At 38.0% G+C, this 27,455-nt stretch overlaps 1 protein-coding gene across 10 annotated transcripts in view; it reads right to left on the bottom strand.

The window, feature by feature from the left end:
• TENM3 (teneurin transmembrane protein 3) overlaps positions 1–27,455 on the bottom strand; it is a 1,346,985-nt gene that overhangs the window by 195,697 nt on the left and 1,123,833 nt on the right. For 2 of the 10 annotated variants that reach the window (XM_027676670.1, XM_027676669.1), the window contains exon 1: positions 8,459–8,873. The exons of 4 other annotated variants lie outside the window; for them this stretch is intronic. In XM_027676670.1, the coding sequence (XP_027532471.1) occupies positions 8,459–8,513 (55 nt within the window). In that variant the 5' untranslated portion in view covers positions 8,514–8,873. Of the gene's footprint in view, positions 1–7,644; positions 7,961–8,454; positions 8,875–27,455 lie in introns of those variants that run through there. 4 more of the 10 variants (XM_027676668.1, XM_027676665.1, XM_027676666.1 and 1 more) reach the window with 3 other exon arrangements.

A 27,455-nucleotide genomic window follows, 5' to 3' on the forward strand; every position in this document is an offset into this window, starting at 1 on the left:
TTCCATTTGAAAGAAAAAACCCTAACATGCAAGTACAATATGTTACCACAGCTGCTCCATGGGAATAACAACATATCCATTTGGAAGGAAAATACACTTATGAAAATGCCTGATTAGCAGAAAAAGCAGAAAACAATTCATTATAAACAATAATATACAACACAACTGCTTTATTTGACGTTTTTATGGTTACAGTCTGTTTTCATGGAATCTATTGGATTAAACTGCACTCAGCTCTTTCCCTCCCACCCCCAGCTCAAATTAGTCTTCATTGATGTTATCCATAAAAACAAAACAAAACAAAAAAACAGGCTTTGAAGGAGGAGCTTTCATGCTAGCTGAATGTAAAGTTGCTGGACAGAGTGAACTAAATTATCTTCTTGCTTCAGGCATCTCCTACCAGGATACCAGTTTGAGGGCAGAAATGCACGTTCTCTCCTCTTTTTCTTTCAAAATACTGTATTTTTATCTTGCATGCCTCCTATGCCCTGCAAAGGCTAAGAACAGAATGCTGTGAAGATGGCAGGCAACATCTCTCTGAGAACTGCACAACATATATAAAGTCAAGGCAGAGCCACCTACATCTACAGCCTTCTAGAGACAAGGCTTCCCAACATCTCAGCCTTCCTTTTTACAGCCAAGGAGATCTCTACCTCTGCTTGCTCTTTTATTTCCATACACATTAATGGACACTCTTTCTATTTTGTCTCACATCACAAGTAAAAGGTTTCAGACGCTTTTTCTGTTAAAAATTCATTCATTTATTTTATTAAAATTCCACTAAAAATTATCAAGACAAGAATGTGGGAGTGTTGAATGTAGCACTAGTTAAATAATTATGCCAATTAATGTAAAACCACTGGCATACTAAAATATACTTAAAAACTATTTACAGCATTTTGGGACATGTACATGAAATAACATAAAGACACAGGTAATACTGGTAATGTCATTGCTTAGTTTTGATGAAAGCAAACTCAAGACATGTTTACAAAACAGTGGCCTAAGTAGATACAGTTCGGCAGTTCTTTATGGACTATCCCACAAGCACTCACCAATAGCAACTCCAGACTCTTCAACATGAAAAGACACCCAGAACTACCTTTATTCCCACCTGCTACTGGAGAAGCATCTCAGATAGTTACCTCAACTTTTGGTCCACGTGAGAGAGACAAATGGGCAAAGATGGCAGCTAACCAGAGAAAAGACGCTTGAATGTTTTTCTTGATTCAGGCCAGAGGATTAAGTCTGGGTCTCCTACCTTCCAGATGAGTGCCCCAGCTAATGAGTCCACAGCTAATAGCAGAGCAACTTGTTCTCCCTCTTTTTTTCATTACAGTCTCTGAAGAACTGTGTTTAGTTCCTCATCAAGATGAATGCCAAGCCTGCTAAATTTTTCATGACACTGAATTCTTGTTCTCCTGCCAGCCCTAGTTATGTGTGAACATTTCAGGCTCCCTCAGGCATTTATTTTACTACAGAGTCCTGAAATACTTAAGTCTATTAAGACCTAAAATAAACAGGCAAAAAGGAGGAATCTCCTAGTTGTTCTCCCACTCTACATTTTAAGGACGTAGTGCCTACACCAGTGAAGTTTAGAAATTATTCTCAGTGTTACCAGTGAAACGATGGTACATTTGGCAACAAACCCATCAAGCCACGCCAGCCACCACAGTGAGACTCAACTCCACACCACAGCAGGAGTAGCACCGTCTGCAGGCTGTAAAGACCCAGCCAGATAGGGTCAATCCTGAGACAGTCAGCCGGACTGCAAGTGCACAGCCAGAGTAGAAAGCACAGAACTTCCCAGAAAACCTGGATTTACTAAACCTGTAAACGATGATCATTCTGCATGAGCATTACGCCCGAGTTTGTGCCCAATGCAGTCCCTGCCTGCTCTCTTGCTGCCAGGAAACAGGGCGGCTGGGAGCAGACTGTGGCTGAAGAATAATTCACACAGCTTGGCCTTGGTTACCCTCCTCACCAAATGCCTTTCTGGAGCAGAAAGCGTGCTGGCTGTGAGCTAGGCTGGCCTGCTGCTGTGCATTGAAGAAGTGGGAGCTTGAGAAAAGGAGGCCAATCACCAAAAGACTTCAGCCAGGCCCTGAAGGGCAGCAAACATCTGACTGAATTAACCACTGGGCTGCAAATCTAGCTAGCACACAGCCTATGAGCTGTGCCTCCCTGAAAGGAGTTGAAAGAACACTCAAAACAAAGTTCCTACATAAAATACCTGGATTTTAATTCACCTACTAAAATCATTTTACGGTCAGCCCAGTTTATCTGTGCTTGAGGTCTCTTATTCCCTACAGCAACTCCAAGAGCACTCCCACTCAAAATATTTCATTATTATTTCTATAGTCATTGCTATTATATACTTAGAAAGGAAGTACAAGTGGCCAGTTCGTGGCTAGTAAATATCATGTCTGATACCAAATCTGAAAATCAACATTATTATCTTAGAGAAACACCAGGCAGGTGTAAAAAAGTATATGTGTGGATATACATAGTCTTATGTTAGACCTGCTCCCAAATCTTCGTTCGCGAAGCCTAGCCATGATGTTAGACCTGCTACATACAAAGAAGGCAATGCTACTACTAAATCAGCTGTCATGAGCTGCTGGTATGCACAAGCGGACAGCTCATGCCTGTCACTGGCATATCCTCAGAAAGCTCCCAAAGACCAGACCATCTTCTACACAATGCCTCTTAAACTCCCACTTTGCTGTTCCTTTTTTAAAAAGCAGTTTGTGTCTTCTTCCATATCTATATCTATTTTATGTTTTAAACAAACTTTAAAAATACTCTTGTTAAACAGTTTCTCTCCTATACTTTTCCAAATTATTATTATATAGATGTTAGTCCCCAGAAGATCAATGCTCAAGATCCCTGTAATGAACTAGATTTAACATGGGTGTAATATGTCTCTGTAATCCTAGCAGGTGATTCTTACTGAAAGCAAAACCTAAGAAGAAAGGCCTCAAATTTTTTGTCATTCAGACCCATGAAGAATTTTTTTCCTCAATACCAATTCTGACAACTGGATCTTGCCAGTGTCCAAGCAAATTGGAGTGTTGATATCCAACTTGTTCCCTGCCCTATTTCTGACACTACCAAGATATTTTGCCAACAAGATTTTTCTGAAGGCAAAACCCAGAAGGTTTCTCTATACATGATGAATACAGCAGGGAGGGATGTGGGGAAGTACATTCTTAAAGTGCATGTACTTATCATTAAAAAAGTGGGGTTGGAGCAGAACTTGGCGGTTCTTTTACACTGTATTTCCTAGTGTGGTGAAGAATTATGAGAGTACTTCGGTTTCCTCGTCTGTCCACAGTAATTGACAAAACAACAGGAACAAAATCACTACCAAGCAGTTCTATATAATTCTATATAAGCAATTCTCAATTCTCTAGGTAAATTTTCATTTAATCTTAACCTGACTAACCATTTAAGTACGTCATGTTAGTTCCATGTATTATTTATAAGTCATTTTACCTAATTATCTAGTCATTTTTGCCCTGTTTTTCTCTATCTTCACCTTTCCTGCTTGCATCTTGAAAAATTGAAAACATATCAATACAGAAACTGTTTCTTCCTATAACTGGCAAAGTCCTTAAGCATAACTGGAAAAAATCTGTAATCCCAGTTACATTGGTACTCTTTTCTCATTCCTCCAGTACGAGCATGATGGAGTATCAGACTGAGTGGCTTGTCTGCGATGAATCATAACTCAAGCCCCTGAACGCCCACGGCAGAAGAAAAAGAGAATCAGTCATTTCTCCCACTGAGGACTGACAGGATGTGAAACACAGAGCAAAGTGAAGTTGGAGGATCAGAGCTGCCAATTTTCACATCACGTGGGACTCTATAAAGCACCACAAAGCCCATTTTTGTAAGATAAAAACACAAGAACAGACAATCTTTTGCTCTGCCTCCATGGACGGAGCGAGACAGAGCTTTCCTCAGCAGAGCTTTGCAGTAAAATCATGGCTACACTTCTGTAAACACCTGAGGAGCTTTACTGCTCTTTGCTTTCAAGAAGCAAAAGGACCTGCTGTCAAGCATTTTACCTGCAATACTCTTCTGCCTTGTGAGTGAGAACCCCACTTCAGGGACTTAAAAGAACTTAGAAACCTGAGGGATTCAAAATTTCAGCTTAGTGTGAGTAAAAACCATTTCCAAATCCCTAAAATCTGAATATATTATACAAACATTGACACAGTTTTGTCTAAAGAAATGGTAGGTTGTGACCCCAAACATCTCCTTTTTTTTATACAATTTTTAAGTTTGCTCAGCTTTGAATGGGAGCTGTGTAATGAGGAATGTCAAAGGAATATTCCCCAAAACTGAAGCATCACAAAAGCTTCACTCACAAAGTGCACATGGTGCTGTCACATATTTATTACCCACAAGCCAAAATTTGTCTAATGTAATTTAAGACTGATAATTACTGATGGAGGCCATATGTGTTTTTAATAAAAGGAAATTGCCAAATTAAAAATACTGCTTGCTTTCTAAAGTACCATGGTTTCAAATGACATCCTGGGCTTATTTAACTGAAATGACAACTCTATAAATTTTCAGGATTTTAAAAGTCCCATTCTCTGTAAGTGAAATCCTGCCTGTTCTTCAGCAGTTTGCATAATTCTCTCAAACACCAGTAAGGGAAATAAAAATGTACAAAATCAAACAAAGCAAAACAGAATAGTATGTTACTAAAACTTGCAAATAATAGCAGAAGCAAGACTTGCATTTTTTAAACCCAGCTTTTAACAACTGATCTGATTTTAATTTATTACTACTATTATGTTACTGGGTACAAGGAACCCTGTTGTGCTGGGTGTTACAGAAGTACATGAAAACCCCCAGTCCTTTCTCTGCATGAAGTAACAAATGGCTGGCATCAGACAGCATTCACTGAGAGTGAAAACTGAAAAGGCAGAATAGCTGAATTACTAACGAGAATGTATCATCCCTCTCCACAGTGCCTTGCTACGCGAGGTTTCCAATGTGGCTAATGTGCTGCCAAATTATAATACAAGTTCCCAAGAAGCTCATGGGGAATGGACACCTGCAAACCTGACATCTATATGCTAGTTAATAGAAACTATAATAACAAAAAGACTAAGTGGGCACATGTCTAAAAAAAAATCAAATTTCAGTTTTCATTAAGTGAAGTTTTACAACATTAACCCAATTCTTTCAATAGCTCAAACAAATATGTGAAACCAGCAATCCAGTCAACACAGCCTACATGGAGTTCAAAGAAGCTTTTAGCAAGTATTTCACCAAAGGCTTTTAAAGAAACTAAGCATCCATGGCAAAATAGAGGTCTCCACACAGCAACAGAATTGGTTTAGAGACATAACCAGAAATTAGTGGTAAATGGTCAAGACTGCATAGCGGAGGAAGCCTACCAGTGGAGTACCACAGCAATCTGCACTGGAATCTGCTACTCTTCCCATACCTGTAACTGACCGGGAAAGGTAGCTGAGCACTGAAGTAAACAAATTTGCAGATGATACAAATTTATTCATGGCAGTAAGGATGAGGGCAAGTGGTGAAGAATCACAGGACCTTATGAAATTGAGCAACTAGACAATGAAATGGCAAATTAAATTCAGTGTGGATAAGTGTAGAGGGAATGGGAAAATATAACCTTAACTTCACATGTACAGCGATGGGCTCTGAGCTGAACATTATCACTCAGGAGTGAGACCTTGAGGTTACAATAAATAGTGCCATCAAAATGTCAGCTCGGTGCTCAGCTGCCAAAAGAAAGCAGCCCAAATATTGGGTGTTGTTAGGGACTGAACAGGAAACAACACAGAGAACACAATTATGCCACTACGTAATGTCACCCAGTTCATATACTGTCTCTGCTTCCAGGGACATGCTTTATCCCTGAGTATTTTATGTTTACTTTTACAAAAGTTGAAGCAGAAGAAAAAGCAGCTCAAACCAGAAGAGTGACCTATAATTAGAGGGACAAAGACAAGAGATTTAACACTGCATCCCAGTTTCAAAAGAGTTTTTTCTGAGACTGTATCCAAAATTCAAGGAGATAGTGTCTTCTAGATACTTGTTGATAAACCATTCAAAAAAGAAGTTGATGAATTACACACATATAATCAATGAGCTCTATTAAAAGGCATTACTATACATCAAAAGCTTAGCTATAGCTAAATGCACAAGCTTTATCAGTATTTGAAATCTCTGGGAAAGGACAAGTTTGAAGATTTGCCTTCACTCCAGCAGTATACAGCCAGCTAAAAATCACTTTGCTGTGCCATCCTGAAGCGACAAGATTTTAAGTCTTAAGGGTAAATACAAGTGCCCCCAAAAAGGTAAGTAAAAACATCTTAGTCTAAAAATCTTTAAAGTCTTGCTTTTCTGCCTGCTCTCTTTTTTTCATTTTCTTTCCTATCAGATAGCCTGCTCAAGGTGCTGCTGGAATTAGACTCTTTGGTGCTTGAACAACAGACAAATGCTTTTACCCACTGAGCTTCTGTAACAGGGAACAACTAAATTAAGTCTAGGCCTTCAGATTTCAAGCTAATCTCTACACATCTCTACTACAACACCTACTTCTTGTTTTTATGAGAAAAGATTTGTCTTGTGCTAATGGACTGATATTACTTGTATCTTTGTCTAATTGCATGAGTCATGAGACTGTTCTGGTTTTCATCTGGATTGTTAAATATCAGACAGAATGTGTCTATCAGCAGTGGCTACATGTAACGTACCCTCTACTTACTTACTTACCCTCTATATACTTAGTTACTGCGTAAAATACTGTCTATTCACTTCACATATTCACATGCTTGTGTATAAGAGAAATACACTACCATCACAATCTGTACAGCAACTTTGCCCATCATGAATAAATATAGAAAGAGAGAATACGTCAGAATTGTGATAAATAATTATTCCTTAATTTTAAACTCAAAAATGTATCAAATATGATCGTATTTTTCAACATGAAACAAAACTATGCAGGGTATTTCATTAGTTTAACCTGTTAGCTAAGAGTTGCTGTAGATGGACTAATAACACATTTAAAGCAGACTGAGTTGCAAATAATTTTTTGCCTTTGTTCTAGCCTTACATTGAATTAAAAATCACTTAGGAATTATTTCAATTCAAATGTTATAGTATTACAGTATGAAATTAAGGGGTTTTTTTAATTATTCTTTTCCTATAGCTGTAATTTTCTACCATTCAACTGTAGTTGAAGTTTCTTTCTTTTTTGAAGACACTTTTCAATTTGACCTTTTCAAGCACATTTATAAGACAAGTCATGAAGGACACTCAGCAGGAAGAGCTCTGGGAACATAAGTTGTCCCAACTAACAAAAAAGCTTCTACAGGGAATTAACAGTATAGTTTTAATTAAAGTGGAATGAAAAAACCAAAGTCAATATTAGCTGGTAGTAATACACTAAAAATTTCAGTCACTGAAAGTAAGTGGAAGCCAATCAAACTTCTCAGAGAAATGCCTTCAGTCTTCATAAAACAACGCACAGAATTGGTGAAGCTGTGACAGGACACAGACTGAACCCAAGGCAGGCACATCAACTCACTAACTCAAGCTCTGCATCATTCTAGCAGACGAGATGACATTTCAGCAAGACTACATTACCTTTGTTAACCAAAGAAAACCCAAGTCAGGCTATGAACCACCTCCTTCCTCTCTCTATTCTGCTGCCCACTACAAATTAAGTCATTATCTGTCCTCAAGTGAGAGAAGAAATATTAATTAATCACAGAAACTCTTGGATCACTAGATAAATCATTCTGTTGACCCCATGTTGTTTTCAAAAGGCAGGGCTAAGTTGCTGCAGCTGCTGCCTTTGAGCTCTGGCATTAGCACTGGGCAGGTAAAATCAACAGCAGAACAGGTGAGGTGCAAAACGGTGGCCAGCCCTTTTAAAAGTCCTGATGCACCCTGAAACCTTAATTCTGTCACACAGCTAGAAAATACTGAATAAATTAAGTTTTTCAGAAAGCCATTCCAACAGAATTCCTCATTACAGGTCTAATTACAAGCTATCTTTATAATGTACACCTGGCAACATCGTGTAAAGCACTTCGCTTTAAAGGTCAGCAGAACTAAGAGAACAATTTTGCTATTTATAGTAACGGGTGAACTTTTCTTATTTGGCTGCTTAAGCAGCCAACCCTTGAGTTTAATGTAATTAGGGAGGGGATATTCAATTTACAGTATCCACAAGTAATGATAATTACACTGGTTCAAAAAAGCTGTTGGTAAGCATAAGAAACCTTTGTAATTACATCCCGTTTCCAAAATTACTTGAGCACTGTGAACTTGAAGCATTTCAGCAAATGAAGGCCAAGGCACATAAAGGAGAGCTACGGCGCTTTAAAAACTGCACTGTTTAACATAATGAGCCGCCCGACCGGAGGGAGATCGCGAAACACGCTCCATAACTCACCGCGACAGCCCACGCCATCTCCTTCCTGCTCACAAACATCCATTAAGAAAAACATAAGCCGGCTCCCTCATCGCCTCCTTCCATCCTTCGCCAGCATTGCTTAGCTACCCTCGCAGGGCGGACTTGTGAGCCAGCCCGTGTAACTCTCCCTGGCTCCGGCTGCCGATCCTGTCACGTTCGGGAGCGCTGCCGCTGCCAGCGAGGAAACGCCGCCGTGTCCCCCCCGCCGCCAGCCCCGCGCGTGCGGCAGATTAGCCAGGTCAGCAATCCGCCAGGACCAAGGTGAAAAATAAACAAATAACCACGTTCACAGCAGCTGCGGCGATCGCTCTCCGGAAAATTAGTCAGGCATTATGAGGGAGATGGTATTAAACGCTGCCACTTGCAGCTTCACGGCTCTCTGCGTATTCGCATCAGCCTGGGATGAGCACTTAAGGAGTATCATCAGAGAGCTTGCCCAGCTGAGCATCTTCCATTAAGTTTTTGTCTTAAAAGGAGATAGCAGGAACCTCTCTGCCTGACAGGCAAAAGGCTTGTCATAATTCATTAATAACACAGCCTTGCTCAGGTTTCCTTCAACGAAATCAGGCAGGCAGCCTATGAAGAAAATGCTGAGTGAACAACAGCTTCTCCAGACAGAATGCAATAAACTTGCCACTACTTGGCATCATTTGGTGTCTGAGGAAAGGATGACCGACGCTATTTGACAAGACCTGTCAGAGTCCCTTAAGGGTCCTAAGTGAAGAAACTAAAAAAACAAACAGTAATTCCTCTGCAGGATGCGATTCACTGCTTGGAAACAAAAATTTCACATTTTAGCTGCAGAGATAAATGTACCCGTCTGCTTTTGCTATGCTTAGGGCAAAGCCAGCAATTTACTCTGAGAAACTGTTTGCATCCAAAGGGAAAAAAGCTAGAAGAGGTGAGGTAAAAAGCAACAACAAAGCAGATAACTGCAAAAATTAACAGGACTATCACAAGTCATCCATCATATTCTTAATTCATCTGAAGCTTCATTTCCTTATAAGAAGGAAAAATAGAAAATCCAACTGAAGTTATCCATAAGGAAAGGAAACAAGCTCAGGCTAACTGTCAAGATAAAGTCATTAGGATGGCATCCAAGCAAGGAGGACAGAAAATTCTTTTTTCTTTTTTATTTTGTCTAGTACGCATCCATTCATACAGCGCCAAAATGCACGTGTTATATTTAATTGAGTCTTATGTACTTCCTCCTAAGAGATTTGTTCCATCATGAAAAAAATGAAGAAGAAAGGTATTCTTACTGGTATTTGATCTATTAGTACTTCATACACGCACACTGCTTCATATGACAAAACAAGCTAGTAAGTACACACCATTGCGATGTACAGCAATTGCTATGATCCAAGTTTTAAAGAGTCTTCAGCATAAAAACTAGTACTACAAATTTTGTATTTACTATGACAGGGTTTACAGGTTTGCTTTTGATTTATAAAAGATGCTTTACCATCATGCAACAGCAGCAGTCCAAACTTTAAACAATTAGAAAAAGCAAAGAACGTACTGAAGAATGTTAATTATTGATTTTAGAGTATTTGTGTCACAGAATCATCTTTTGCATTAAAGTAGATTCACGTAATTTGCAAACAGCACAATATTATTGCTTCCCTAAGCTCCTTTGTGTTTCACTTAGGCATGATAATTTGAGTGCAATATCTGTCTTTGAAACTGTGGCCTATAAACTTTATTAGAAACAGCATGTCTAGAGATTGCTGTATTGGAGTGGAATGCAATTGATTGAACAGAAATCAATAAAGGTATTTAATGATTTCATGAGAAAAATAAGTGAACCTCACACCCTTCATGGATTAATGTCACTTATGTGCAACACATTGCATAATGCTGACACAGAGCTACTCAAAGCAGTGTCACTTTTCATGAGTGCCTCAAAACCTTATCAAAGGGAAATTGTGTTTTAATGCTATTTCAGATGTCATTTTTGAGAGGATTTTTACAATCCCATTTCATAAAGCAGAAAACATGATCTGAATTGTTACAAGTAGCTTTTGTCATTGGCACATGTACTAGGTCACCCTCTGAAGTTAGCTGGTGAATGAAATCCTGAACACAGGAGGAGGATAACACTTTGAAACATCACTCATACAACTTGTTTATTGACAGCTTTTATTTCTCAACACACGTGAATCTTTCATTAATTACCAACAACATGCTTTGCTAGGGAAAGGAAACTACTCCTCACAGTACTACAGCACAAGATAGATGGGATGCACAGCTCCCCCATAAGCTATCTGGGAATCAAAACAGAGGAGGAAGATAATCTAAATGACAGAGTAAATGCCATTAAATAAATGCTTGCCTCTCAGCCACTCAGACGATGGCTAGATCTCTTAAGAACATGCATGTCTGTCTGTTCATCTTCAATATACTGCTTTTGTATCCCATTTTACATCTATTCACTGAAAAGCAACTGTGGGGCACAGCAAACCATTCCATGATCTCACTCCTTTATTTTCACTTTAATAGACTGAAGTCAAAAATATGTAGTATTTAATAGGTATGTCTTAAGGGACATGAAGGCTCCTTTTTGGGAAAGAAGCAAGTCAAATTCAAGATGTCATCATGCACAGTCTAAGCAGGCTTTGCCATGACCAGGCTGCATTTACAATTCCTTTTGAGTAAACCCAAATGTGACTGAGGGGAGCTGATGTATGATTTTCTTGTTCTATTTGTGATATTATCTATCATAATTTTATGTGCAACATGAAGAAATGAAAATAACTGAAAAAAAAAAAATCTTTTTCCTAAAGATATTTAGTCCCAGCTATCATACGCAACTTTCACCTGAAGAAATGGGGAAAAACTGCATTCAGATAAAACAGGGAAGCCAATGAAAAAGCTTTTTCTGACTGACTTGAACATTTCCTTATTTCTCCCCAAAGGATATAAAAAATACTCTAGTAAATGTAGCATCATAATTGGCTATAATTGACTCCATCCTTCAATTTTTAAGGCAATCTATAAAATATGGATTGTTTTGTCAACAGGGAGACAATTTTGTGACACCACACTGTTTATCTCGTTACAGTGATCTCAGCTGCACTCGATATCATTTGTTACCTCTCAGACGACCTTATTTTGGCCGCAATCCTGCATCTCTCTACGTTTAATGCACTACACACTAGTTAGCTATAACACCAAACATTTTGAGTGCTACAGAAGGGAGTTATTTGCTGAAGATCATCATCATAAGGGATAACAGTAGCAATGACACAGTAGTAGGTGAAGCACAGCCACTGTATTCAGGCAAGGTCTGTTCCAATCCATCAGTGTACTCCATGCTATACCGTCCTTAGTCCACCTCACAACTTACTGCACGTGAATCAGAAAGGAATGGGGGAAGAATAAAAATGAAAGGTTTAACCTCTTGCTGATGTTTTTCTATTTCACCTGCCATTCTACCACATTTGCAACATTTTAACACAGACTGCTAACACTCTGTCTGTACAGACTGGTACCATGCAGCTTTGCATAAGTCACAACAGTATGATGACTGCTCAGTGGAAATGACCGCGTCTGGCCATTTCTATTAGCTGAAATAATGCAAACACCTCACCAAGATATTGCCTTCAAATACGAACTCAAAATGATGAAATTGGCTTCTCTTTTTCTCCTATGTCTTTCAATGATTATTTTTATTTATACATCTCTCTTTATGTGCTGCAATGCTTCAACTGAAAACTAAGGCAGATAGAAGGAAGATAAAAACTAAAACCTAGAAAAAATCCAAGTACAAATAGCCACAAAACTGCAGCAAATGATTGATAGAAACATTGATGTAATCCTGTCCATAGCAACAGTTTAATTATGAGCATCTTGGCAGCGAGCCTGCTCTATGTGTTGATTTTCCCCAGCAGAGAATGCCGTACAATCCATCTTTGTGTTATGCGCTACATGACTACATGGAGAGGCCAATCAAAGGGGAACAAGGAACAGAGAAGTTGTAGTAAATTACTGGGGTGATACAGGAGTAAGTACATAGTCCATGAATAATTAGACTCCTGAGGATAAGCAAGCCTGAGAAAAAGGAGGGGTAGGAAAAAAAATACCAGGAGGGTGCTACCCACAATAAAATAGTACTATAGTCCTCAAGTACAGTGATTGCAGCATACAACATGAATACTCCTCTCCAACAAATGCCATGAATTCCTGGTACCCAGTTTAAACTGCTCCCTCTCAAATTCTTCTTCACAGGATCAAAATTGTGTTGAGGATCAGAGAAAAACGCTGCAGCCCTAGGAAAGCAGATTCCCCACCAGGGACACAGGGCTCATAGGCCATGGCTACCTGAGACACTGTAAAACAAAGCATGCCAGAAGGAGCAGATCTGCTGGGCAGAGCAGCTGCTGCCAAGAACCCAATGGCCAAGTGATTTGTATTTTAAGGGTTTCACTTCATGCTAATTCCAGCATGGTCCTTTAGACAAGACCATGTGCGCAGCTGAGGATGGGAAGAGCGCTTCTGCGTACTGTTTTCCAAGTTCATGCCACCCAACACGTACCAGAGTGTGGTCTGACAGTGCTCTGTGAGACACACTGAAGTGTAGTAAGCCAGATCTGCTGAAAGGCCACAGTCCTGACCCACACTAAAACACAACTCTAGTAGGCACCTCATAGGGGATGCATAACGCCATCGGTGAGGTGTGGAGTTCACTCCAGTGAACTAGAGGGCAAGGAAGCAATAGTGGCAGCTTTGTAATAAGGGTGCAAAGGGTGGGGACCTTAAAAGGAGTGCAGGCTTAGGAGGTTATAAGATAAATGGTGAAATCCAATTGGAACTGTTTCTCAATATACTTGCAGGTAATTTCCAGACAGAAGCAAAAAATATAATAGAATCATATTTTATAATTAACCTTACTTCTAATTTCTATGTTGGAAAGTGTTTGTTAAAAAAGTCACAACAAAAATGATTACAACAATATATCCGTCTATATGGAACTGCAATCTACAGTGCTCATTTATAAAAAAATAATTCCCTTAAATCCCATACCAATTTTTTGAAGCAACATTTAGGAAAATCTCTCTCAAGCAGCAGTTTAAGATTATACTATCTGCTCTTTACTTTCAGGAAATGCTCAGGAAATGCTCTGGTAATTTTTAAGTGTGTGAACAAAGGTTTTGTGAAATCCTGTTAGGCTATTACATGTGGTAAGAAAACCATCAATCATTTCTGCAGCCTGGTGTCCACATTCACAGCTTAACTCAATAAAGACTGTTTTTAGTTTCTATTAGGGTATGAATATTTTATACTTGTAACCACATAAATCGATAAGAATACTCATATATGTATATACAGGAACCATACCATGTATATGCTTCTTTGATGAAGTGCAAACCATTCAGAAATCTGAAATAATGGCACTCTAAAATTGAGGTCCCTAAAGAAATTCCAAGAGACATACTCAAATCAAACACAACTGTTGTTCCACTCAAAGGGTTGTTTTTTGTTTTGTTGTTTTTTTTTCAGTTGTGTGACTATTTCCATCTCTGTGGATGCATCATACCATGAAAACCCACCTTTTTTTTTTTTTTTTAATACCAAATGTATGGGCATGTTCTACCTACTGTGGATTACCTGTCTGAGAAATTGCTTTTAAACACAGGTGTCAGAATCTAGGCGACTCTGTTGTACCTTTACCAGCTCTTCCTCATTAAAATTTACTTTAAATATGGAAGAAAGGGACTTTTTGGTGTGGGTCCAACTCAATGTTCAGATCAATACATTATAAAATATCTATTAAATCACAGAACTAAAAATGAATTTGTTATTTAAGCCTTGAAAGACCACATATTTTAACCCTGAATTCAGGTCTCATATTTCAGTTCAGAACACTCAGAACACTTGGTTTTCTAAACAACAAGGTCCTAAGAGATCTTCGTACCTGATAAAAACTCCCTTTGTATGTCAGCTCAAAAAAAATTATTGTTTGATCATCTCTTTACTGTAGAGTCTCTCATAATAAACACAACATCTTCAAAAATACCTATGTGACTGTACTGATCGAATGATTACCTGAATAGAACACCCAACTGATTACATTGAATATTCAGTTAACTTATTTACCCTTCAACAGCTAGAGAATACAACAAAAGAGAAACCAACAGGAACTCCTGGTAAGGATGTTTTGTCAAGGCATTTATCAAAGCTAGAGTAATATGAACAGTTACATCACTCCTCAGTAAGTTCACCTTGGTATTTTCACAAAAAAGGCATTTGCAAAATCTTCAGAAAAAAAAGGAAAATTGACATATGACTGTGTCATGCGAGGGTTTGTGGGAGTGAGGGAAAATTGTGCCTCTTAGGCACAGAAATTCATAGTATGTACAGTGCTTTTGATGCAGGTCCTTTAGTGGCACTTTTTATTTGTAAAAAGGACTTTAAAATAAAAGAGTGACCCTGCTTTGTAGAAAATGTTGTATTTGAAAATGCTTAATGGCAGCTATGACACACAGGACATAAAAGTTTTGCAACTAACAAAATAATTCTGAAGTTCCAATGCAATTGCAAATTAAAAAAATATACTTTTGAATGAACCAAGAACTGAATGAACAATTACAAAACACCTGAAAGATCTTAATGACTACTAAATCTGACATTAAAGTTTGTGGTCATTTAATCTTTTATTACTTCTGGTGCATTATTTTAGATCAAAGCACACAAATTTGGCTGAAAGTATTTTTGCCCTATGATCTGTACCACAACTCTTTTTCCCTAATTGAAAACCTAAATTAAAAAAACCCCAAAGTGAGATGCTTACATATCAAATTTCAAAGCAAAAAGGATGATTTGCCACTTAGGAATTCTTAGCTTTCAGAAAAGGCAGCAAACTTCAACTAGTTTAGAATAAGTTATTTTGGCCAGTCCTCCACTGGGCGGAGTTGGCAAGCTGAACAAAAACGCTTTGTGGAGGACACTCAGAAACATTAGGCCTGGAGAAATGCTACTGACAATCTTTGCTAAAGGTGGACACACAACTGTCCAGATATCAACTACACATCTAGGTAGATGCAGTAGCTCAAAGTAAAAGGGCTGTTCAGTGAGAAACATGGTGCCACTCCACACAGAGAACTGCAGTGAAATTTGGTGACATTTTATTCTAAAAAAACCCACCCCAAACAAACAAAAAACTTGCACAAAAAATAGAAAGTCCTATGCACTCTTAACTCCCAGTGCTTATGTTTTATTCATTGCTGTATGAAAGTCCAACAGCCTCTTTCTGCAAAGTCTCACAGACCCAAGAGAGGTATAGATGTTTCACTTCACTGAAGCAGCAGAGAAAGCTTAAAGTTTGAGAGGGTTTCCTGAGTCACTATTACCCATCGTATGCTTCTGATTACTCAGCTTGAGCTGGTTTTGAAGGTTGAGAGATACCACAGCTCAAGCAAGCAGGAGACAACTGCAGTAACTGACAGATGAACACTCATTCAAAACTAACCTGTAAGACACCTCTCAAACCATGTTCATTAAGTTTGACAGTGAATATGGAGCTTCTTATTAGAAACACACAATGAACATACCAAGTTATGGGCTTCACTTATTTCACCCAGGCATCACAGATAACACTTTCCTGTACAATTTCTGGTTTACAAGATTAATCTTTTAGAATATAAATACACATTGAGTTTATTTTGGCACAGAGCACACCTCAAATTCTCAATGAAAAAACAGTTATTTTGGACCACAACTGTGAAGAAAGCTTTTCACAGATATTTACATGTACTTGAATTAAATATTAAAATGGAGGTGAATGTTCTCAGTAGGCAACAGTTGTCTGAACTATCTTTGATAATTTCTGCATTACAGAAGGCTGCAGCACAAACAGAAAAAGAAGGCTGTTTGAGGGAGCCAGTGTATTTCTACATTTCTACACAATGCCAAATGTGCAAACAGTAGTTTGTATCTTGGGATCAGTTTAACTATCTCACTGTAGTAATGAGCACAGGCTATTAAGCCTTGCTTCTCATTACCTTAGGCTCACATGGATGCATTACTTCGTGTTTGGGCAGTAACTTGGGTACCTCTACACAAATTCTTTGTGGATTAAATGGATCTACTCAAGAGTAGCAGTATCTGGAGAAGCAACACCAACGTGTATACATGTACCAAGATTTATAAACGAAATTAGCTAAATTAAAGTAACAATCCTAAAATAAACCAGACAAAATTAATTTAAAAATGCAAACCAGAACAGTAGAATTATGTAGTGTAGTGCAATTATTACAACAAATAAGCACGTAATTTCTTATAAGTACTATTAATATTAGAGACTTGGACCTTGTTTAGGCACTACCCCTAAAGGAGAGGGTATCAAAGCTCTGTGTGAACTGATACTGTGTTCCAGCTAACCAGTGAACATGAAAGGATCAGCTCATTTCCATTATAAAACAAGTACTTAGATTGAGGGTCTCATGCCAATTATGGAAGCCTGCTAAAAATATGTCTGATTAGATAATAAGCTTTCTTTCTCCCCTTTACAATCAGATAAGGATCAAATAAGACATTCCTGCTCTCTCCATGACATTTCTTCTTACTGCATTTAAATTAAAATATAAATTTGAAACACAAACCTTTTGTTTCAAAAATACATGTCTGTGATGTGTTAGGCAGAAAAGACATTTATAGGCTATAAGCTACTATATTGTGAGTGTGCTCAGAAAAAAATCCAAGTCTGGCTCTGCACATTCCTATGCTACTTTACCATACTGTCAAACTGAGAAAATGCTGAAGGAGATACAGGTATCCATTAAAAATACTACAAGAAATCAAACTGAAACAGTATAGTACTTAAGCACTATGCTTGTTGCTATTTCTGAATTTTAATTATGCTTCTGGAAGTTGGTATATTTGATAAGATTAGTTATTGATTTTTTTGGCCTTCATTAATATCATCAATGGAGCACTGGATTTTTAAACCACATACTTATTTTTCAAATACTTTTTCACTCAAGAAAGCAAAGGAAGCACAAGTCTTTCAGCAAGCCTGGTTTACCAAAAGACCAGACAAGAAGACAAAAACGGATTACTTTTTTTTTCTTCATGGGGCTATGTAGCCTGCCTGGTTCTGCTCCTTTGTCTCCCTTAGTCCGGCAAGCTAGAACACGACAGTTTACTTTCAAGGCCTTGTTAGTTTGGATTTACCATCTTAGGCAGACTGTATTCAGAAAATACTTTGTGTTTTAGACATTTACAGTCTGTTCAATGAATGCCAACACTAGTTCTTCAAGGCTTTAACAAATTATTCTTTAAAAAAGTACAACTGGAAAAAAAAATCTTTCCAAATTATAAAAGTCAGGTATAAATCTAGGAAAAAGAATGGAAAGAAACAGCCTCAAAAACAGTACTGCCTCAATCATAAGCAAACAATTCTTCCTCTGTTCTGCAGACAGATTTGAGATCCCATTTTATATATAAACACACCCCATATTCCAGTCAGCTGTTCAACTTCTAATAAAATTTCTTACCACAACAATCAGGATAAAAAATACTGGATAATCACAGAAAACTATATTGCTCTTGGAAATCATGAGTTTAATTTCTGTTTTCATATGTAAGCCTACCTGCCTCACCTTTTCTTACATGCTCAAAGATCTTGTTTGTGCTCACACAGATTATCTTCTTCTAACAATGTAATTGTAGCTTTGTTCACAAGACTGGATAACAGTGCATCCTAATGCAGAAAGAGCAAAAAGGAGTCCTGGGAGACTCCTGTGGGTGTAAAGCACAGAGAAAATGAAAAAAATACAATGAATAAAAATGTAAAAGGAAAAAAAAGTCATTAATATTCTAAATCTTTTAACTATGGCTCAATCCCACATCTTTCTCCATGTGGTCAGATCTCCATGCCTGTAGGAGACTCCATTTAATTCAGTGGCAGTAGCCATTTGCAGATATGCTGGGGTTTTTTTTCCCTTTCTCTTTGTCAATGCATTTTCAAAATAAAAAAAATAAAATCTGCAATACATAAAAGAAAAATCCTCCTGTCCCTCCCTCCCCCAAGGCCACCACCCCTGCCTGTTTTAAAGCTCGGCACTATGAATTTTCCACTTACTTCCTGAAGCCATTTGCCAAAGATCTGGATTTGCAAGGACTAGCAAACCATTTGAAGCACTAGGGAAAATTCCCAATCACTGCTCTTGTGAGTAGGTATAGTGAATTTTAAAGATTTTTGATTTTGAAAGCAGTGGTAATTATTCAGGATTTAAATAAGTTCCCTTGGTCTGTAACCCTTCATTCTGACAGGACCGGCTTTGTTGTGAAGCTCACTGCTTGCTTTACTTTCTCTGATGAATAAGAACAGCCTAAAGACTGAAGAATAATTTTAATTCAGAGAAATTATATGCATGAGAAAAATACTGTTAAACAGAACTATTTAATTGTCATTAAAATTCCAGAAGCAAAAGCCACATAGACAGGGTCTCGCTTCAATTAGAGAAGCGAAGACACGAGTCCAGATAGACCTGCCTTCTTTTTGCCTTTTTAATACAACGTAGTTACCACACTGTCTCCTACCAACACAAATGTGAAAATCTGTATGGCAAAGTTATTAAAACTGAAAACAGGTGTTCAGGTCAGCTTGATCAGCTCTGCCTACAGCCTTAAAGGGAAAAGACAGAATTGTCTTCTTAAACTGAAGAACAAGTTCCTCTTTACACAGTTGACAAAAAAGCTGCATATTAAAACAAAGCATGCAGCCTATAATTTCAGAAAAAATAAAATACCTGAAATTTATTTACTTGTAAATCATTATTTTTAATGCTGAACAATATTCTGCAAGTGGGGGAAAAAAAAGTCAGACTTTTTGCAAGTGAGGAAAAAAAAGCTTCAGCCCCGACTCAGTCTGTCCCTGGCTCCTGCAACTCAGATGCACAGCAATCCAGGCTGATGCTGCTACACTAAGACTGTTCCCCAAAGCCACAAGAAGCCAGCGGTCTGCAGCCGTATCGTGAGCCCATCAGACAATGCCAATATTGGATAAAATAAGGTGACTGTTACCGTAGGCTCAGTAGATCTCAACAAGCTCTGATGGCCACTGCTAAAAGCTCGAATATGAAATTGCAGGAGTACCCACTCTTCAGAGAGAGTAGCTTTGGCAGCAAGAAGTACCTTTTCCTCTTTTCCCCCTTTCTCTTCTTCCTTCAGTGAAATGGAATTTAAATAAAGAATCTGATGTGTTATATCCCAAAGTATGGAAAAAGCTTTTGTTTTCAAACACGTGTGTTTTGGTACACAAAAAGAAATCATACTATGTTATCCTCCTATTTGTAATTCTCCCCTAAAATATCAAAGTGATTCCCTGCATGGATGCAAACACACGTCAACACAAATTTTGTTTAAACCTTTAGTACTCAGTGTAGTGTGACCTCTCTAAGCACAGATTTAAGTATTACAGAGGGAAACGTTCTCACTTATAAATATACGAAATTATTGGATAAGAATCCTTCTTTCCATCTCAGCATTCGGTCATGGTTTCTGAAGCAAACACGCAAGTGTGCACCTCTCACATAACATCACCTTGCTAAAAGTAATCTGCAACAGCCAGGTAAGAAGGGATTGTTTTTTGCTTTGATACAGTCCAAAGCAAAGATGAGAGATGTGATGCTAAAACTATGTTGCGTGCTTTAAGAACAGACATCTTACTTTAGCTCCATTTACTGTAATTGTATGTCACTGCATTAAGAGCACTTAGATTGAGAGTAAAAAAAAATGGGGGAGCAAAGAGAAGGGAGAAAACCGAAAACCCAGTTATCAAGTTTCAGTTATGCAACAACTTTAAACGTGATTTTAAAAAAAACCCCACATGAGTACAGATCCATTTCGGTGCCAATCAACCCAACATCACATATTCTGAAACAATATTTTGTAAATCTGCATCTTTAGATAGCATATATTTTGAAATGCCATTATAATAAAAAAATGGCATTGTAATGGTGTTTTAATACTGTTGTCTTGGTTTTTGGATCAAACCCCTCTTTCCAAAAGGGGTTTAGAAGTCCTGAATGCTATACTTAAAGGCTCCTTATTTTTGAAGGAGACACTGATTAACCTTTCTGGAGGTGCTACAAAACTGAGCACTCCAAAGCACTCCTCTGTGATCAGTTTGAAATATCTCAGAAATACTCCTATTTGCCTATTTAAAATATATTGATTCCAAATGTAAACTAATCAGTATTAAAAATTATTATATACAGTTCAAATATAAACAAAGTATTTCAAAATTATCTTTGGGAGATGTTTCCAATGAACTACAGTGAAATTGTTGGGGTTTTTTTGTATTACCAATCATGAAAATTTTGAGGACTTCTATTTTGTCATGTTTTGGAATGGAAGTATTCCAGTGTTCCTTCTGAAACATTAAAGCTGTTTTTTCTTTCATTCTATTATGAATATTTATGCAGATTATTTCTATTGTCTAATAAGCATGCAACATACTTCAAATTGTAATGAAGAAGGGGAATATGAATTGTGGCATAGTCTACTTAGAAATACACCTCTGTATACACAGTTACATCACAGTTAAGTCACCTGCCTATATACCTAGTAGGACTGGGACTCAGGCAAGAGCTATAAAAACTTGCATGTCCTTACAGTGGGAATTTCTGTACCTCAGTACACAAAAACCCCCTAACTTATGTGTGTGAGAACTTGCGGAGGTCCAAATTTTCACGAGCAAAACTGTAAGAGCTTCTTGAATTCTGCTACTGAGTATCTTAGCATTATCATTATCTTACCCTTACTGAATATATTGCATCTCCAGGCCATTCACTACCCGAAAATGAGACTGGCCAAAATCCCTTGAGGCTCTCAAGTCATAAGAAAGCTCTGACTGCCTAAGGCCATCGTCAGATGCATTGCCCTGGATGCATCTGAGTGGGGTGAAGAGGTTATTGCTTCCAGCTGCTCGATACCCGGGGAGTCGGCAGGCAGAGCCAGGGAACAACACCCCTCAGCATCACAACTACATGCTCATTTCCTAACTCCCCCGTCAAAAAAAAACAGGTTAAAAAGACTTTGTTATTAGAAATGCATGAGGGACTGTTTGGACACTCCAGGTTAGGGAGCAGCTACCTGGGCATTAGCTGGCACGCACAGGGGAAGGCTAGGACAAGCAGCTGGCAGCAGAAACCTCTTACATGGCTCTGCCGCTGCCAGTGGGGCTTGTCTGACTGCAACCCTCACTTGCCAACGACATGGAGCTCAGCACAATTCCCTGTTCCTTCAAATCATCACCAAGAGAGGGAACACAACCCTTTTTAATTATTTAAAGAAATCCTTTTCCTCCTAATAGAAGCTGTGGCACTTAGACAGTGCTAAATGCAGAATCTGCAGTACCTTAAAATGACAATAAGGCAGAGCATGTCCCTGCCACCAACTACAAAGAGCACTACCAGTGACAGGGGAGAAACTGAGGGTTGGGGCTGCTTGCCTAAGCCTTTGGGAGGATGGAAAGCTAAACAGGATACCTGAAATCAGGAACCACCTGCAAACGAACCAGCAAAGTACCCTAGATCCGAATCCTGCCCCACGCCAAAATGAGAATTAATATCTTTTTTTTTTCCATTTTTGCAAAAATGTAAAAATTAATATATGGCTACTCTTCATCAGAATTAGAAAATATTTAGAAATTGATAAGCACCAAAGTTGATGTTAACAAGTTAAAATGTACAAAACCATTTCACATGCACTATTATTCCATGTTTTATTTCTTAAATATGAGACACAAAATCTTTGCAGACAGGCTACAATTATGACCAAGTATCTGTCAAGATCAGAGGCATGTGACAATGTTACTATTTAATGTCTGCAGTAATTTTTAGTGCAGCACTTCCTTAAAAACACCATCTGACTTTTTGTTGCTCTGTTTATGGTATTATGTACAACATGGTGTAGAAACACTACAAAATACCATAAATTCTGTTTTTGTAATACCTGTATACACACAACAGAAAGCTGTAGAAAGTGAAGAAAAAAAAAGGCAGAAAGAAAGGGGAAGGAAATAAAATTAAGATATAGCTCCGAAAACGCAAGTATGCATTCCAAAAAAACAGCTCCTAAACTTCATCACAAATTGATAAGGCGATGAAAAAACATCTCGAAGACTGGTATATGACTTATCTAACGAATGTATAAGAGCAACAGATACTCATATTATATGAGGCATTCTCTAAATTTACTAGTACTTGAAAATTAGGGTACATTCAGTCACCATTTCCAATACAGTAAGATTTTTTTTTCCCAGTAATTACCTGAAAATACAGCAGCTGGGATTTCAGCAACTGAAATCACACTTTTGTTCCTGAGAATTATCAGACCAGAAATTCAATGTATTGCTAGAAAACTCCCACACTCTCTTTGGGCTGTAATGCTGAATTGGCTAAGGAGTTTTGACAAAACAAGTCCATCATTATTTAATTTCCAGAAAATGCAATTTAGAAGATGAAAAGAGGACAAAGAAAGGATAGGAAAAAGCCACAACAGTTTGGTAAATATCTTGAGATTACTTTATAGACATTTTCCACCTGAAAAGGAGATACAGCTTCAAATATTTTGTGAAGCTAATGTGGAAACAGTTGCTAAAATATACTTTCAAACAAAAACAACTTTACAAAACAAACTGTCATCCCCTCTAGGCAGCAGCTTCTCTCAACACCTCCGATAATCCTACAGCTCTTGTTCAATAGCCCTTCTCACCTCTGAGTAGGAAGCAAATTGTGAAGTTGAGCGGCACTGTTCTGGGACACTACCTGCTGTGCTATCAGCAGACTTCAACAAATAATTAGAGCTGCCTGCAGCCATCCAGGACTGTAAAGGCTCCGACGCACCAAGTCATGTCGGTGACACTTCCCACTAGCGGCTGTATGGCTGAGAAAGGGGGAGTTATGAGAGGTTTCCAGACTACTGTCCTCTTACCTTGTTCAGAGCATGTTTCAGTTGCACTACTTAAAACAACAACGGTCCCTAAGGTCTTGCTGACTCTGGTAATGCCTCTCTTTTCTATGTCAGTGCCATTGAATGTGTAGTAGCAACAGGGGGAGCAAAAATGTCTTTACGTAGAAGGAGACGAGTTTTTCTTTCATTACTCCATATAAACTGCAACAGCATCTAAAGCACTGCATTTATTTGCCTCATCTAAAGCACAGTCAAAAGCATAGAGAATCTATTGCCAAAGGTCAAGTTATGATTCCTACTTTTAATGAGCATGAAGTTACTCAGCCCTCTAGGGTAGGATTCCTTCAAAGGAGCCATTCAAGTCTGTTGTGCCCTGAACACAGAACCTAATTCACTACTAGCCCCAAGTTTAAGCATATTTTGAAGTCCTGTTAATTTAATTTCACCCACCTGCGACAAGATTAGAGAATTTAATGACTCAAGCACTACAGTGGATCTAGACAACAACTCTGGAAATAAATTTTCAGCATTGGTAAAGGTTCTGATAAAACTCCCGTAAAATTTCTGTATTATGGCCACTGTCAACATCTACAACCCATGAGAGGGAAGAAAAAAAGCAGAATCACACACAAGAATTTATGATAACAACAACTGATGCTTGTTTTCTTTATTTTCTGTCCTCAACTTTTTATTTTCTTCAAAATAGCTGACAAATGAAACTGTCTTTCACAATTTCAGATATAAAACTTTCTTTAATGTTTCTTTGACAAAGATATTCCTCTATTCAACTTATTTTGGCTTACTCAGAGAAATCATCTCATCTACTTGCATTTTAGTGTGAATTTCTCAGACAAGCTACTCACTGAATTTACACAAAGCAGAGTATCAGTCATCAGAATAAATGAAATTAATCCCAAGAGAAAATAATGAAAAAAAAGATGTCAAAGGATCAGTCATTCACAAAAAAATGTCTTCTTTTAAATAGAGAAATAGTCACATTTTGGCCAAACTTGAAAAAACAGAATGAAAAGTAAATTCTAGCAGCAATGTTATGGAGATTGTAAGTGCAGCAAATTACTTAATAGTTGCTATGCATCATGATAGTAGTTTGAAATACAGAGATGTTAGATAGAAATAGGATCAAAATTTTGTGCTTGTAGCTTAGTAGAGAGGTTCAATAGCCATACTGAGTAGAACATCAGAAAGTGAAATATAGTATTTCAAACATACAGGATAAAAAGAATACTGGGAAAAACTTGTAGCAGGGAATGAATTCCAGACCAGAATTGCTATAGAAATACAAATGTTCCCGTCAACACCCAGAAGTGAGCATTTACCAATCCTCTTGACAAAATCAAAAATACAGAAGCATGAAAGCTTCCTTAATTCTGAGTCTACATCATAAGAAGCTGCTGTGTTTGTAGACTAAGCCCTGCATACATGTCCTCTAAAATGAGACTAGGAAAGTCCACAAATACACATAAGAATAACTCAGGAAAAGCCAGAATTTCAATACACAGTAACACATAAAAACAGAGCAGAGCTTTCCACTGTCCTTCCAAAGCTAAATAATACAGAAAACACAATATGAATATTTCACCCTGTGGGGACAGGTGAAAAAAAATCTTCAGTACATATAGATGTTACTGATAGACAAATGTAGCTCCTTTTTACAGCCAAGTTCCAACAACTGTACTTTCACTTCTCCTTTTGGGTCAGAAAGTACTCTTTGGGATATACTGAAGCTCAGTACTTTTAAAATACACAGTGGCCCAGATGGCAGAAGAGCAATCCACTCATGGGCAACCTATCTAGGCTGCAATGATGCTCGATGCCAAGAACAATGTGAAAAGTACAGGAACCTTCATGCAGTAGATGAACAAACCTGTACAAAACCAGGTATTCATTTCCCATGACTGAAATCCTTTATTCAGAAAAGAAATAAGACTGCAAAAAAGGGAAATGCCTCATTATGGTTTAAACCATACTAATGATGCAGACTACAAGGCTAGTAACAAAAAAGAAACAAAACCAAAAACAACAACCAAAAAACCCCACTAAAAAAAAAACCCAAATCCAAACAAACAAACAGTTAAATTAAAAAAACCCAAACCAAACCATCAGAAACAAATCCCAAAGAATTCAGATACTGCAAAGAATAATGAACTATGAAAGCCAGGTCATACTTAGGCAAACAGAACTTAAAACAGCTCACACCAGAATGTTCTCCTGCAAGACTGAAAAATGCTTAAACTAAAAGCAGGTTTTCTATATCTGACTTGCTAAAAAAAAAGATCGAGCTTCCCATTGCTACTTCACAAAGAGGCATAAAGATATGTGGATGTAGTGATAAGGTACCATGTCCCCTCTGAGAAACATGACAGCTGCAGGAAAAAAAAGAGAGCATAGATAAATACTTAATGAGATGACCAAGACTTATATGCCATAAGAAGTTTAGTGATTTGTGCTGATCCTTAGTTGCTTTTCAGTGGTTGTAGGTCTCAAGACAAAATAGTCTTTATGTCTCTGATTAACTCTGAAAAGGGAAACAAAAGCTCCAATAAGATAACCCTGAGGGCACTAGTGACTGAGCGACTGTCAAGAGCAAAAAGTTCACTTGAATTGTTTTATAACTCCCCATTCAAGCTACTAAGAAATACAGGAACATAAGAGTTCACCTACTGCCAGGAGTGTGGAAGGGGCTGGAGGAAGAGTCCACTATGGAAAAAGCGAAAGGGGCAGCAACACAAGATGAAAATAATTTTTGGTGGAATCAGCACATTGCGTCTCAACAGCTACAACAGTGTCATGGGTTTCCAGTGAGCTTTGCCATACTCTGTAGAGTTTAGGAACTCTGATTCAGAGATAAGAAGAACATGCTGGAAACACATGAAGGACACCACAGAATTATATAACCCTGTAGTAACAGGAGTAATGAAGAGTCAGAGATGTTGGACCACGCACATTCTTAAAAATGATTATAAAATGATGATGACCAGTCATGGAAACTGAAGCAAAGAAGTGTGGAAGAAGAGTGACACCATGATGAGCTAATGTGGCTAGCACACTGCTTGGCTGGACAAAGTGGCCACGGCCCTCTTTTGCTTTGAGAAGACATCAATTTGAAAACATTGCAGTCCTATTTAACATCACACAGATTTAAACCTTATTCCCAGAGATTTATTTAAAGGACTGTGGCAGTTAAAACAGAGACCACAGAACTGTAAGTTTTGCAATAACGTACGTATGTAAGTCAATGTAAGACATCATAAAAACACCATGGTCTCACGTTATCATACACCACCAGATTATAAAACGTGTAATGCTTAGAAGCCCCAAATAAACAAAGCACTTAAACATTAACTAGTGTTTTCATGGAGAGACTTTATTCCTGAACACAGAATATGAAATATTGACATATGTTTCATGTCACTACATAATTGTTATATATAGGGCAAGATGACTTTTAATATCAAGTAATAATTAGAAACACCTGCAACCATTCAAAAACAGAGACAACATTAGAAATGCTAATATGTGGAAAATACATAGTATCTAGAACAAGACACAGTATTTAAAACATCACTTTTTCATAGTTAGGCTTCACAGAAAGCAGAAACACTTCAAGAAATTATGAACTTTTACAGCACTGATATGAGAGGTTAAGGTCAGCGGGACAATATGAACATGACACTAAACAGAGCATGCAGAAAAGCCAGAAGCATGGATAGACTGGATCCCTTTCTGACCAAAAGCAGGAGCGCCATACAAATCAGATATGCTTGCCCGCAGGCCAGGCAAACTGGTCAGGAACTTTTGATACTGTCATACAACCACAAAAGGAAACAAGCCGTATTCTTGTTAATTTTATGGAGTAGATTGTATGACTGAACTCAGCAGTTCTTGCGTGACAGACATCCTTGATCATCAGAGTGCACTGAGGGGCTTTGTGCAGTAGGGACTGCAATAATCCTTACAAGTCATTACAAATAAAGCGTCTGTCTTCCCAGAGCTGCTTCTGCTCAGACTATACTATAAAAACTGGCTGGCCTCA

Source organism: Neopelma chrysocephalum, unplaced genomic scaffold (genome assembly GCF_003984885.1).
Source record: "Neopelma chrysocephalum unplaced genomic scaffold, ASM398488v2 Primary Assembly neopelma1_42, whole genome shotgun sequence".
Taxonomy (NCBI): Eukaryota; Metazoa; Chordata; class Aves; order Passeriformes; family Pipridae; genus Neopelma; species Neopelma chrysocephalum.